This window comes from Phocoena sinus, chromosome 6 (assembly GCF_008692025.1).
Source record: "Phocoena sinus isolate mPhoSin1 chromosome 6, mPhoSin1.pri, whole genome shotgun sequence".
In the NCBI taxonomy this organism is placed as follows: Eukaryota; Metazoa; Chordata; class Mammalia; order Artiodactyla; family Phocoenidae; genus Phocoena; species Phocoena sinus.
In genome coordinates, this window is record NC_045768.1 from 53915954 (window position 1) to 53931503 (window position 15550).

General features: G+C 40.5%; 1 protein-coding gene across 1 annotated transcript in view; it reads right to left on the reverse strand.

The window, feature by feature from the left end:
- Positions 1–313: 313 nt before the first annotated feature.
- The window catches only part of PUM3 (pumilio RNA binding family member 3), a 65539-nt gene continuing 50302 nt past the window's right edge, over positions 314–15550 (reverse strand). The window contains exon 18 of the mRNA XM_032635151.1: positions 314–1241. Coding sequence (XP_032491042.1) covers positions 1085–1241 — 157 coding nt within the window. The 3' untranslated portion in view covers positions 314–1084. The remainder of the gene's footprint in view (positions 1242–15550) is intronic.

Here is a 15550-nt window from a genome sequence, read left to right on the forward strand (position 1 = left end):
TCTTCTGTTTGCATTTAAAGTCTTTCAGGGATGGAATAGATAGGGCTGAAGGCATTGGCAGCTGGACCCAAGCGTGCATCTTAGCGCAAGACATCCCTACGAGTCACATAATGTCAATTTTGTATGTTTGCTTCTAGTGATGTCCCTAGGTGTGAGCTGAGGATATAGGTTAGTAAACATATTTCTACAGGGACTGAAACACTGTGCTCCAGACACAGAACACTCTGGGGGAAGCCCGTCTAGCTCCAAAGCTCAAGTCTAGGTTATCTGTCTTTGAGAAAAATGAATGGAATGCTTTTTTTTTTTTTTTTTTGTCTAAGAATCCCTATGTAGGTATGTATGTGTGTAAATATATATATACATATATTTAGAGAGAGAGAGATTATATAAAATTTCTCTTATTTGCTAACTACTGGATAGTGGACAGTTGATGTTTACATTCTCTACCAAGTTCTTGGTATACAGAATTTTGCCTTGCAGATTTTAAATCCACACAATTTAAACATGCTAGAAAAAATTGTGAAAATTTTTGTAATGGGCAAAAAGACTATTGAGTGTCTTTTCAAAAGAATGTTAAGTATTTAGAGGAACTTTCTAGGGTTATCTGATTCTGAAGAGGTCTGTGCCTTCCACTGTGACTATTTTACATTCTGTAGAGATAGAAGTTAATTTCTGGAGGTCTAATAAAACGCAAATGATTTTCGGTAATAGAAATGCCAAATCTTATTGGATGAAGATGCAGTGGAGTACTACCCTTTGGATATTGAAGAGTTTTATATCTTTCAGTAAATTTTTGTGACATTTCATTATAAAGGGAAAAAATTAAGGTCCCTTTCTTTTTCTTTGGAGGAAAAAAAACATATTTACTTATTTTCCCTCAGAGAAAGCAAAGGAGGTTATACAGCCAGGTAATAAGGGAGTCCTAGTCATTGAGGAGGGTGGAGGTAAGTCTTAGAATGTGTGACAACAGGGGTCCTTTACAGTAGCCTTTTCCAGGAACACAGGGCTTAGATAAAGTTCAACACTGTCAACACGGTACAGTAGAATTCAGCAATAAGAGAACCATCCATCTCTTATATTAAAACTACAGTGGGGCTTCCCTGGTGGCACAGTGGTTGAGAGTCCACCTGCCGATGCAGGGAACACGGGTTCGTGCCCCGGTCCGGGAAGATCCCACGTGCCGCGGAGTGGCTGGGCCCGTGAGCCATGGCCGCTGAGCCTGCGCGTCCGGAGCCTGTGCTCTGCAACGGGAGAGGCCACAACAGTGAGAGGCCCGCGTACCGCAAAAACAAACAAACAAACAAAAACACTACAGTGAATCCAAACTTTTGACCTACCGTAGCTGGAACACTATCCATCATGATAGAAAATAATCTTTATTTGGCGGAAGGTCTTCTTTGACAGATGGGAAAGATTTTTAAATATCTACACCATCAACTTTATTTTTAACATCTTTATTGTAGTATAATTGCTTTACAATGGTGTGTTAGTTTCTGCTTTATAACAAAGTGAATCAGCTATACGTACACATATATCCCCATATCCCCTCCCTCCGGCGTCTCCCTCCCACCCTCCCTATCCCACCCCTCTAGGTGGTCACAAAGCACCGAGCTGATCTCCCTGTGCTATGCGGCTGTTTCCCTAGCTATCTATTTTACATTTGATAGTGTATATATGTCCACGTCACTCTCTCACTTCATCCCAGCTTCCCCTTCCCCTTCCCTGTGTCCTCAAGTCCATTCTCTGTGTTTGTGTCTTTATTCCTGTCCTGTACCCCTAGGTTCTTCAGAACCTTTTTTTTTTTTTTTTAGATTCCATATATATGTGTTAGCATACGGTATTTGTTTTTCTCTTTCTGACTTACTTCACCCTGTGTGACAGTCTCTAGTATACCATAAACTTTTAAGTCACAAATTGATGTTTCTCCATAAATTTGGAAGTCCTTTGATATAAAATGTACCCAAAGTACCATTGGGCAGTATCTTTCATATCACATGATTCATCTAAAAGTAAAGTACTTGCAATTTTTCAAATTTTGAATTAGTTGATCTTTGATATTATCAGAAAGGTCTTGAATTCTATGGGCAATTCTTTGCTTAATTCAAGATCTTTTAACTTTTGTAAAATACTTTCAGGCTTCTCATACATTTTTAACAAAGTTTCTATAACTGGAATAATTTTTTTTTTTTACCATCTCTCCATCTAAAAATAGTTGTGTGTGTGTGTACATGCACATGCAAGAATTCAAAGTTACAAGCTCAAATCCTGTTTAAAATTATTTTTAAAATTTTTGAACATTTAATTTTGATTTCAGGTGACTAATCCTGTAGATTGTTTTTTGACTCTTGAGAGGAAATTTCACTGACTTAAAAATTTTTTTTTTAACACAACAAACACCTTTTTCATTTTGTTCTGCTGTAGGAAATTGCAACTGCCATTCTATGTGAAATCTACAACATACCTCCTTCCAGTCTTTAAAAAAAAACAAACTCTTCTAATATACGCTACAGAATGTTTGTGTCCTCTCAAAATTCACATGTTAAAACCTAATCCCCAATGTGATGGTATTTGGAGAGGGGGGCCTTTGGGAGGAGATTAGATCATGAGGGTGGGGTCCTCATGAATGAGAATAGTACTCATAAAAGCGACCCCAGAGAGCTCCTTTGCCCCTTCTGCCACTTGAGAACACTGGCAGAAGACAAGCTGTTATGAACCAGGAAGTTGGTCCTCTCCAGACACCAAATCTGCCGGCACCTTGATTTTGGACTTCCCAGCCTCCAGAACTGTGAGAAAGTTTTCTGTTTAAGCCACGCAGTCTGTGGTATTTTTGATATAGCAGCCCAAACAGACTAAGACACCATAGTCCTAGCTTCTCTTTCTCCATTCAATCCTGCATCAATAGTACAACTTTCTTTTAAAGTAAAAAAATGTCTTTATATGTATTACTTTAATTAGAAAACTGATTTAATTATAACAAAAATAATAAGCATTTCAGCTCAATTACCAATCCCAATTTACATGGGAATTACTATAACTCATGTGGTCTGTATAAAGTGTTCAAAAAATTATACTATATCAGTACACAGAAAAAAAATCAGTTGAACTGACACAATCCACTGTCGCTGACTAGATCGCTATACGCTCGTGTATAACACGAGAAAACCCAAAGTGCTCAGTCTACACACTGCAACCATAATATATTAAGTGATGCAAAAATTAAAGTGAAATTTAGTCCTACTAAAACAATACTTTCGTGTTTAATGGCAAAATGTTTTACACTGCTTTGGTCTTTAAATTTAAATTAGTTAAAATTAAATAAAATTAAAAAAAATCAGTTTCTCAATCAGCCATGCTACATTTCAAGTGTTCAAAGTCACATCTGGCTAGTCGATACTATATTGAATAGTGCAGTTGAGAAAGGGGAGAAGAGACATCTGGGGACCTACCAGGAGATGTGGGATTTTGAAAAGAGGGAACAATCACAGGAGAAGATTTTGGTTTTGTTACTGTGCCGTATTATCCTCTTTTTGCTGTTCCCTCAAGAAAATCTACAGAGAAGTATATATACATATGTGTGTGTGTATACATATATATGTTTTAAGGCCTTTTGAATCACATCAGTGACTGCTTTTAGTTATTGCATTTGTCTGCTTGAACTGCTATAACAAAATACATCTCTCTAAATTCTCTTGTTACATACAGATGGCCAGCAGACATATAAAAAGATGCTCAACATCACTAGAGAAATGCAAATCAAAACTATAATGAGGTACCACCTCACTGGTTAGAATGGCATCATCAGAAAATCTACAAACAATAAATGCTGGAGAGGGTGTGGAGAAAAGGCAACCCTCTTGCACTGTTGGTGGGAATGTAAATTGATACAGCCACTATGGAGAACGGTATGGAGGTTCCTTAAAAAACTAAAAATAGAACTACCATATGACCCACTACTGGGCATATACCCTGAGAAAGCCATAATTCAAAAACATACATGTACCACAATGTTCATTGCAGCACTATTTACAATAGCCAGGACATGGACGCAACCTAGATGCGTATCAACAGATGAATGGATAAAGAAGGTGTGGTACATACATACAATGGAATATTACTCAGCCATAAAAAGGAATGCAATAGTGCCATTTGCAGAGACATGGTGGACCTAGAGATTGTCATACAGAGTGAAGTAAGTCAGAAAGAGAAAAACAAATATATTGTATAATATCACTTATATGTGGAATCTAGAAAAATAGTACAGATGTACTTATTTGCAAAGCAGAAATAGAGTCACAGATGTAGAGAACAAACTTATGGTTACCAAGGGGGGAAGGGAGAGTAGAGGGGTTGGGATGAACTGGGAGATTGGGATTCACATATATACACTACTATGTATAAAATAGGTAATTAATGAGAACCTACTGTATAGCACAGGGAACTCTACTCAACACTCTGTGGTGACCTAAATAGGAAGGAGATCTAAAACGGAGTGGATATACGTATACGTATAACTGATTCACTTTGCTGTACAGCAGAAACTAATGCAACATTGTAAAACAACTATACTACTCAAATAAAAATAAAAATAAATAAAGTCTCTTCTTACAAGGACACTAATCCTATCAGCTCAGAGCCCCACCCTTACCACCCCATTTAACCTTAATCACTTCTTTTCTTCAAATATGGCCACAGTGGGGCTTTGGGCTTCAACATATGAATTCTGAGGGGACACAAACATTACTCCATGACAGTCATACAGACCAACAGGAACAGTCAAAAATTTTAATTTTACTTACTTAAAATTTTATACGTTTTAAGAATTTTGCTGAATAGAGAGCCACAGAAAGGTGGACCCAGTGAGAATCCAAAAGCTTGTCCAGGATTTTAAACAAATGTAGTATCTTTCCCCACAGATTCAGGCTCGCTAATGTGTAGCTAAATGTAGCTTTCCTTTAATCACTGTATTGGCTAACTGATTTGAGGTAACTCATACATTTCTGATTTAAACCCAGTCTAAGTGGGAAAATACTGATTAATTTGGATTATTCTCCTCCTTTCTCTCATCCTAAAAGTGGCACCTGGGCACACAGGAGGTTACATAACACCATGACGTGGTGGATGGGAGCAGGGCGGGCACCTGACCCATGGCTGTTTCTCTGCAGGCATCCTCCACTGAAGTAACTCATCCATCTGTCCTTTGCTCCCCATCTCTTAACCTAAGAAATCCACTGTTCAGGTGCCCTTGTCCTCGGAGATCCTGCCTCCGGTGGATGTAGGTTGTTCCATGCCTTTCTCATGCCCACCACAAAGCCTCTCAGGCAGCCCACAGTCATTCTGGCTGCTATCTGTCCCTTGCAGCATCACAGGAGATCAGATCTGGAGTACCATCTTATGTGCTCCTTCCCTAAACATGCCATTGTTTCCATTTTGCTGTGATCAGTACCCCTGTATCTGGGGCTCCTCTAAGACATCTGCAGTCTCCTTCAGATACACTCTTAGAAATCAAGATACAAATTTTCTCTGTCTACAGAGGTCATCAGTTATCTGAGGTTTTGTGTTCCCTTCAACCCAATCAGGTACCGACTCAATCGGGTAAGAAGGCTATTGATGTCCTTCTCAAGAACCTACAGCACTGGTTCACCCTCACTCTCCTCATTAAATCCTCTCAGGGACCACCCCCACCCAAGCCCAGATGAGAATGAGTTTCTGTCATCCTCTGCATGGCAGAAAACCTGGCCTTGTATCACCACCTACTTCCCCACTGATACATACTTAGTGTTTCCAGTCCTCTCGATCTGGCCTCAGTCCACTCATTTCCATTAGGAAATGCAGAGAGAAAAGTAGAAAGAATAGTAAAATGAAAATCTGCACACCCTCCACCTAGATTCAACGTCAGTTAATGTTTTACTATATATGACTCTAGCACGCACTCTCTCGCCACACTTTATACTTTTTTTTAAATCAGGCATTTATAAACAAAAGTGTACGTTAATTACGTAAAAATAGTTTTCAAATAGTAAAATTATTAAAAAGTTAGATTTAGGTTTTCAGAAAGATAGAGCCGAAAGTACACAACGTTCTCATTTACTCTTCCTGCCACCCTCCCACCACCCTCATCCATAGTTTCTCCTATTATTAACATTTTACATTAGCGTGGTACATTTCTTACAACTGATGAACCAATATTGATAAAGTATTATTAATTAAAGTCCATAGTTCATATTAGGGTTCACTTTATGTGTTGTTCTATGGGATTTGACAAATGTATAATGTCATTTATCCACAGAATAGATTAACTGCCCTTAAAATTCCCTGAGCTCCATTTATTTCCCTCTCTCTCCCACGCTCCATCCCCACCAAACTCCTAGCAAACATGGATCTTTCTACTGTCTTCTATAGTTTTGTCTTTTCAAAATGTTATATAGTTGGAATCACAGTGCACAGCCTTTTCAGACTGGCTTCTTTCACTTAACTATGAATTTAAAAGTCCTCTATGTCTCTTCATGGTTTGGTAGCTCATTTTTTTTGTCGTTGATGAATAATATCCCATTGTATAGATGCAGCACATTCATTCACCTATTTAAGGACTTTCTGGTTGCTTCCAGTTTTTGACAATTCTTAGTAAAGCTTCTATAAACATCTGTGTGTAGGTTTTGTGCACACATAAGTTTTCAACTAGTTTGAGTAAATAGGAGTGTGACTGTTGGATGGCATGGTAATACTGTTTAACTTTCTAAGAAACTGACAAACCGTCTTCCAAAATGCTGTACCATTCTGCATTCTCACCAGCAATGAGTTTCTATTTCTTTATAGCCTCACCAGTATTGGGTGTTGTCAATGTTTTGGATTTTGGCCATTCCAATAGGTGTGTAGTAGTATCTTATTGTTGTTTTAATGTGCATTTCCCTAATGACATATGATGTGGAACATCTTTTCATATGCATATTTGCCATCTGTATATCTTCTTTGGTGAAGGGTCTGTTCAGATCTTTTGTTCACTTTTGAATTGGGTTGGGGTTTTTTTTATTATCATTATTGAGCTTTAAGAATTAGTTCTTTGTATATTTTAGATACAAGTCCTTCATCAGACATGAAGGACTTTCTCCCAGGCTGCAAGCTAACAACCATAGTTTTATAGATGCTGGTAGAAGACACAGGACTTCTGTGTCAGAGACAAAGGACTTTACTACTCTCAGCACAGCAAGTGGCATGAACTTCTTGTTCACGTTGGCTTCTCTTGCCCTCAGTTCCCAGGGGGGTAACACAGAGAAGCCTGGGAGGAGGGGTGCTGTACACACAGTGGGTTTGTGTCACAATTAAGGAACTCCAAGCTCAGGAAGCTCAAATCTTTTATAATGGGCTGCAAGAAAACCTGCTTGACATTTACCCGAGAGGGGGACTCTGTTTTTATTATGCTACACTCTAAAAAAAAAACCTTTCCCTTTGACTTAGAGAGAGACACTCTATCTTCCAAAGCTTTCTGCTAGTCAAATGTCATTGAAAAGACTGTTTGGTGAGACTTCCATGATGGCGCAGTGGTTAAGAATCCACCTGTCAATGCAGGGCACACGGGTTCGAGCCCTGGTCCGGGAAGATCCCACATGCCGCAGAGCAACTAAGTCCGTGGGCCACAACTACTGAGCCTGCGCTCTAGAACCCATGCACCATAACTACTGAAGCCCACGCACCTAGAGCCCGTGCTCCGCAACAAGGGAAGCCACCGGAATGAGAAGTCCACATACCGCAACGAAGAGTAGCCCTTGCTCGCCTCAACTAGAGAAAGCCCACGTGCAGCAATGAAGACCCAATGCAGTCTAAAATAAAAAAAATTTATTAAAAAAAAAAGACTGTCTGGCACAAAAGCTGTTAGTGTCTTTGCTCATAAGATGGTGCAGAAATTGATAAAGAACTGTCTCCCCACAGTAATGACACAACACCTCTAAATATCATGGCATGTGCACTCTAAATTCTCCTGTAGAATTACTATAACATTATCACAAATAAGAAATTTGACACTGATTTCATAAATCACAACTCCAGCCATTCATATCCAGTCCATATTAAAATTTCTCCAAGTATGCCAATAACCTGTTTTATGGCTTAAAGAACAAACCCAAAACAGAATCTTATAAAGGTTAACCATTACATTTGGTTGTTTTGTCTCTTTAGTATCATCTTGTCTAGCACAAACCCCTCTATTTTTTCCTATTGGGGAAAAAAATCTCACATTCTGAATTCATCTGATAGCTTACTTGTGATATCATTTATTTATTAACAATCGATTTGATTTTTTAAAACATTTTTATTGGAGTATAATTGCTTTACAATGGTGTGTTAGTTTCTGCTTTATAACAAAGTGAATCAGTTATACATATACTTACATCCCCATATCTCCTCCCTCTTGCCGCTCCCTCCCATCCTCCCTATCCCACCCCTCTAGGTGGTCACAAAGCACAGAGCTGATCTCCCCGTGCTATGCGGCTGCTTCCCATTAGCTATCTGTTTTACATTTGATAGTGTATATAAATCCATGCCACTCTCTCACTTTGTCCCAGCTTCCCCTTCCCCCTCCCCGTGTCCTCAAGTCCATTCTCTAGTAGGTCTGTGTCTTTATTCCCGTCTTGCCCCTAGGTTCTTCATGACCATTTGTGTGTGTGTGTGGTATCACTTAACATGCTCCTCTCTCCCATGTATTTATGATAAACTGGAAATTTAGTCTAGAGACTAGATGATTCAGATTGAGCCATTCTGGCAAAATCACTTCATAGGTGATGTTCATGTTAAATAGTGAGAAAGCAGCATAGCAGGAGGCACTTAATGTCACGTGGTACTGCTACTAGTTTTATTACTTGGATAAAGTGACAACTGCAAGATCTCTCCTTCAAAGGTACCATCTTCTCCGTGAAATTTGTAAGCAATCTGAGATGTAATCCTTTTGACATCAAGCAAATAGCCTATTCTCCAACAGGTTTTAGCATCCATTGAAGTTTCTTTCCTGAATTAATTATCCAGTGGGGTTAGGCTTTGCTGTACTAATCATCAAAGCCAACCTTTTAAAATTAAAAGAAGTGAGAATGAAAGCAGGGAAGGAGGAAGAGGGAACACCTCTCTTCCTGTAAAAATGCATCTCTTAAAATTGACAGCTGTGGCTTTCAAGAGCTCATTTTGGAACAAGTCAAGAATTTTACTCTGTTCTTAAAGGTCCCCAGCATCCACCCTTCCCTGGGGCAGTGAGCCTTAGTCCCAACAATGGAAAGAACACAGAACAAAGAAGAATTATTGAGAAGGAAAAATACATCAGGGGATATTTCAAATATTATCCGGCTATACTTAAGTGGTAGGGGTAGAAAATCATCAAAGGATGCCAGAACTCATGGGCAAAGGTTTGAGGAGAAACGTAGTATTTACATAGTCTCAGCATACATTCCTCCAAATTTCTTATTAATTTAAAAAGAAGTAGCTTTTAAGTTAAGAAGGCAGACCCTCTTTAACCAAAAGGTCAAAGTTAACATCAGCAAAAACAGGACAAACTGAAGATGCCTCCTGATGTACCTGGGGCACAACATCATTTCTGTGCTACTCCTGCCTAGATACAGCAAACTCTGGGTTAAATCAGGCAAACCCAAGATGAGGGACGTGACTCCTCTGTGCTCTTCAAAAATGTTACAGTCAATCATGGCAAAGGAATGCTGAAGAACTACTGCAGATTAAAGGAGATTAAAGAGGCATAACAACTAAACGCCATATGTGATTCTGGAATAGACCATGGACTAAAAAAAAGAAGCCATAAAGGAACTTACTGGGATGATTGACAAGATTGTAATATAGACTGTGGATTAGAAAGTAGTATTACATGACTGTTATATTTCTTGATTTTGGGAACTGTACTACGATTTTGTGAGAAAATGTCCTTGTCTAAGGAAAGACACAAAGAAGTATTTAGGGATAAAGGGTCGTATCTCCAATTTACTCTCAAATCATTCCAAAATACACATGTACAAAAATATGTTTAGAGAAAAAAAGAGAACATGGGGCAAATATAAACAATTGGTGAATCAGGGTGAAGGGTATATGTTGATTCTTGCAACTTTTCATAAGTTTCAAATTACATTTTCTCCACCACCCAAATAAAGCCACTCCTGTTTTTTTTTCACTTTCCTTACTTCCTGCTCAAAAATTCCTGTGGGAGAATGAGAACTGGCCTGGAGACAGAAAACCTGATTATAATCCTCACCTTCAACAATTTCACATCCTGTATGTCACAAGAAGCCCTGGTAATGTTACTAACAGAAGCTCACTTGTGTGTAGTGCTCAGTTCACAAACACTTTCACACATACCATCTTACTTCATTCTGAACATAACCCTGAGCTATAGGCAGGGAGACAACTATTTCCACCTATCAAATGAGAGGAAAAAACAACAAAAAAAACCAAATCCCAGAGGCTTAAAGTGGCTTGTCCAAGGTCACTGCGTCAGTGAGTAGCCAAGGTGGGACTAGACCCCAAGAACATGACTCCCTTTTGAATGCCATAGCCATTATGCCCTGCTGGTCCTAGTGTGGCAAGTGAGAGACTTGGTTGCATAGGTCTTACTTTCATGTCCTTTTCCCCAAGGACAGTTGGAGTATCGAAGATTTGGGAGGTGAAGAGCTGGCTGTGAAGATGATGTCCGGGAACAGGATTTTGGTTAGGAAGCCTATGGTAAAGCCAGGAGAATACTGAGTCCCAGGCCAGGGATGTGGTGTATCACTGTATCATGGGATCAGGAAGAATGCATTTGCTAACTCATGATCCCTAACCTGAAAAAGAGCTCCTTACACTGAAAGATGAAAGCAACAGAGAAAACTAACTAGATAAAATGGCAATAATTCCCACTAGGAAACCACAGAGTGGGTTCAGCTATAGCACTGATGACCTCAGATGTCTTTATAATGATGTACAAAAGGAATGACCACGGCAAACACGGAATTTTAATCTGAGGGAACTACAGTCTTACAAGTGTCAAGGAAACTTGGTGGGTTGAGGATCTCACAAAGTATGACCCCGTGGAAAGTTGAATCATTGAAAAGAAATATCTACAGAGGAGTAAGAAGAATCATATGAAATGTTAAGAGGGTGTAGACTTAGTTGGAAATCCATAGACCCGAAATAGACACAATGAAGAACATGTGGGTGAAGCAAAAGGAGAGGGAACTAAAATTCCACCAGTGGAAGTGTGCTTCTTATCAAAAAGGCTACAGCAAACATTATTAAGAGAGACACGAATGTCAGGACTGAAGAACCGATTAGAACTCTAGTTTCTTGCCATAAGGCAGGCCTCTAGACCCATAAGAAATTGCAGATCTGTTGGAGGGAAAATAGATTTTGGCAAAATAAAAATGATAAAGGTTAGACAAAATTCCAACTCTAGTCATTTCTGATTTCTCCCATGGCACATACCTAAAATAATCTGTGAAAGTGAAGAAAGACTGGACACAGACCATGTTCAAGTTTTCCAAGTGGGGAGAAGGAGAGATTCCAGAAACAACTGGCAAGCAATAAAAGTCCTCCCCCAGAGTGCTTAGCAGGTGGTTTGCCATTTAGAATGGAAAACAGTGGTCTTCAGGAGGCAGCATGGGTCACTGAAGCAAGCCATGACAAGGTGACTCCACTTCCTACAAGGACTGGACTGACAGCACAGAGGGATGCAAGGATGTAGAGGACTTGCCATTAGCAGAATTCCTGACATTTTCTCGTAATAGTGGACAAAGTATTTAGAAACATGGGCTGGATGTCAGTAAAAAGAGTTAAATCTGTAGCTTGTTGGGCTTGCCCAAAGAATGTTGATTGACGTATCCACAACAACTTGGACAACAGAAGAGATTTCTCTAGTTGGCTTCTGAGCTTGATCCTTGGCTTGGTTTTGATCAAAATTTTTATTAATATCTTGAGTAAAGATATCGAAGCCGTAGTGTGCTGAAGCCGGCTTATGAGCATAGATCATTAAATTCTTAGAAAATCTGTGAACAGGTTAACATGTTAGCTTGTAATTGGTCACAGCAGGGTATTTAGACTATAGAAATTAGCAAGCACTGTAAATCAGGGCCGTTCCTTTCCCTTCCCAACGAGAACTGGTTGTTCAACATTTACTACCACACCACTAAACAGAAAACAGTGTATTGGTTAGGACTCATTTGACTGAAGCTAAAATCGGTTTAAGCGAACAAAAGAACAGCAATTTCAAGTAACTGGGAAGTCCAGGTCAGAGCCTTAGGCAGAGTTGGACACTGGCACAAATGGTGTCACAAAGACTCAGTCTCTCTCCCTCTACTGCTCTCCCTCTATTCTGCTTTCCTCCACGTTGGCTTCATTCAGTAGTAACTCAAGGTTTTTATCATATTGGTATTGAAATGCCAGTGGAAAGAGAGGCCCTCTTCCTCAATAATTTACACGCACGATCTACACACTACGATGAAGGGAATAGTGTTTTGATTGTTCAGTCCTGGGCTGTGTTCCTATCTCTGGGTATAGAGACTGAGAATGCGGAAGTAACCAGCCAAATCATGATGACGTTACCCCGAGAGAGGGAGATGGATGCTGGGCATCTAAGGAACGTTGTGTCCAAAGTGCATTGACTTGATCTGTGAAAAAGACTGAGAAATTACAATTCAGCTAAAAAAGTGTAATCTCGGGATGACTGAATCAATGGGCATAGAGTGCCAAATCAGGAAATGTAAGAGCTGTTCTATAATTACTTAACTACTCGGAGTGTTGTATTCAGTTCTTGGCACTGCAGTTTACAAGGGCCATTAAATATTCATGAGAAAGTCCTAAAACCATGTATGTAGAAGAATGTACTAAAAATGGCTGAAGAAATCAAAGAATGTTTGCTTTGGAGAAAAGAAGATTTAGGAGCATATGGGATCTCTGTTTTCAAGTACTGAAAGTCTTCTTCTAACAGAGGCTGTCCTCTGTGTGACTCGAGAGGGTAGAGTCACAGGACCAGGGGACAGACTTGGTTCAACGTAAGAAACTACTCCCTGACCCTGAAGGCTGCCCAACAACCTGAACGGGTTGCCTCAAATCAGGGAGCTCATGGAGGTTAGACTCTATAGTCGGTAAGGCAAAAATCACATGCAGCCAAAACCACCTTGAAAATTACCTGTAAAGGACGGTTAATATAGATCATGGGTTTGTGCCTGCATATCTGTGTATAGACAGACAATGTATTTAGTAATATACAACATACTAGAGAGCACAAAACCTTTGAGAAGTGTGTGACAACCAAATAAAAGCACCACTGATTCAAGTCTCCCCTTCACATTCACTTTGGGGCACATACCGATTGGGTGTGACAATCACTCCTGCCTCCCACTCCTCTGCAAGCACATCCTTTGTCCCTGCTTCCTGGGAGAAGGGCTCTTAATCCTTAGAATTTCCCAAGTAATAGGAGCATGTATTTATTCATGAGCCTCTTGGATCACACCTGAGTTTATGCTACGAGATGAGATAAGTCAGGATGGGGGCTGGTCACCAGAAAGACTACATGATTGGAGTCTGGGGACTTGGAGCCAGCCCAACCTCCAGGGAGGGGAGGGGGGCTGGAGATTAAGTCCAATCCCATAACCAATGATTCCATCTATCATGCCCACTAAAAACTCTAGAGATCAGCTAAGTGTAATTTCCTGATTAGGGAACACACTGAGAGAGTGATGTGTTCCACCAGGAGAGAGTATGGACGCTCTGCATTTGAGACCCGCCCACACCTTGCCCTATGCATCTCTTCATTTGGCTAGTCCTGATTTGTATCCTTTACAATACTCCCACACCTTGCCCTATGCATCTCTTCATTTGGCTAGTCCTGATTTGTATCCTTTACAATACTCCCACACCTTGCCCTATGCATCTCTTCATTTGGCTAGTCCTGATTTGTATCCTTTACAATAAAACTATAGTCACAGCATGGTGCTTTCCTGAGTTTTGTAAGTCTTCTAGTGAATTATTGAACCTGAGGGGTTGTGTGAACTTCTGAATTTGTAGCCAGTGGTCAGGAGTGTGGGTGGCCTGGGGACTCCTAAAGTGTGGCTGGCATCTGAAGATAGGGCAGTCTTGTTGGGGACCATGCCCTTAAGTCTATGGATATGACACTAACTCTGGGTGATTAGCATCAAAAGCACACAGCAGTATTCCAGTTGGTGTCAGAGCAAGCGTAACTTAAATATGGGAAGTGATTGTACAGTACATCTAACAATAATTCTCTAGTAACTCCAAAAGTCTACTTTTTTAAACTACAGACTTAACAAAATTAATACTTTTATCTTGGCCCATAGAAAAGCCAATAGGCAATAGTCTTGTATTATCTTACTTTACGAAATTTATGTTTAAAAGAGGCAAGAGGGCTTCCCTGGTGGCGCAGTGGTTAAGCATCTGTCTGCCAATGCAGGGGACACTGGTTCAAGCCCTGGTCCGGGAAGATCCCACATGCTGCGGAGCAACTAAGCCCGTGCGTCACAACTACTGAGCCTGTGCACTAGAGCCCGGGCGCCACAACTGCTGAGCCCGTGCGCCGAGAGCCCGTGCTCCGCAACAAGAGAAGCCTCCGCAACGAGAAGCCCATGCACCGCAACGAAGAGTAGCCCCTGCTGGCCACAACTAGAGAAAGCCCGTGTGAAGACCCAATGCAGCCAAAAATAAATTAAAAAACAAAAAAGAAGAGTCAAGAAAACTGGAATCTGAGAGTCTCTGGACCATGCAATTGCACATTACTGATTCAGGTTACCAGAGAGCAGCCAAGGTCTAGGGATGCAACAGCTTCTCCACAGTGGTCGGGTCAATTAGGAAAGGAAAACAGACACCCTCTTTCTAAATCAATCAGAATATGACCCAGGAGACACTAGCACCGTAATAACAAGATGGGCACTCCCATGCCTAACAGCTTAAAAGTTTGGCGAGATTTTTCTTTTCCTTTGTTCTTTGAGAGAGATGTGAATCAAAAATATCCACTGCCAATTTCACAGAAATTTAGAGAGAGGGCAAATCCACTTGCAAGCTCTTTCAGGGCAGAAAGGACAATGCATTTTTTCCCAGCCCCTTCAGTCAGAGGCCAACAGCAGCAGTATTCATCCCCCCAACACAACATCTATTGAAATCCCTTAAGATGCCCCCAGAGATGTTGTCCTGCTCCCCCGGTGGTAAAGGGCAGGGAGTGAATTCCCAGAAAGCAGAATTGATCAAGGGGCGAAGTTATAGGGGTCCTTCTCAGCTGAGTGTAAGGAAGGACTTTCTGAGTGGAAGGTGCTTCTCAGGAGATTGGGGATGAACTCCCTGTTACTGGCAGGTCTAAGCTCAGGGTCACAGCCAACTCATGGGGACAACTGGACAAGGAGATGTGCAAACCCGATAAGGGATGAGGACATCAGAAGACATTTCAGTCCCTGCAGCTCTGATAGCCTGTGGTTCTGTCTGTACGTCCAAAGTAAAACCAGGGAAAATAATCCCATGCAATGAGACTCATCTGCTGTGTCCTTACCACAGATATTTCTTAACAATAAATCCCACTAGAGTACTTCCT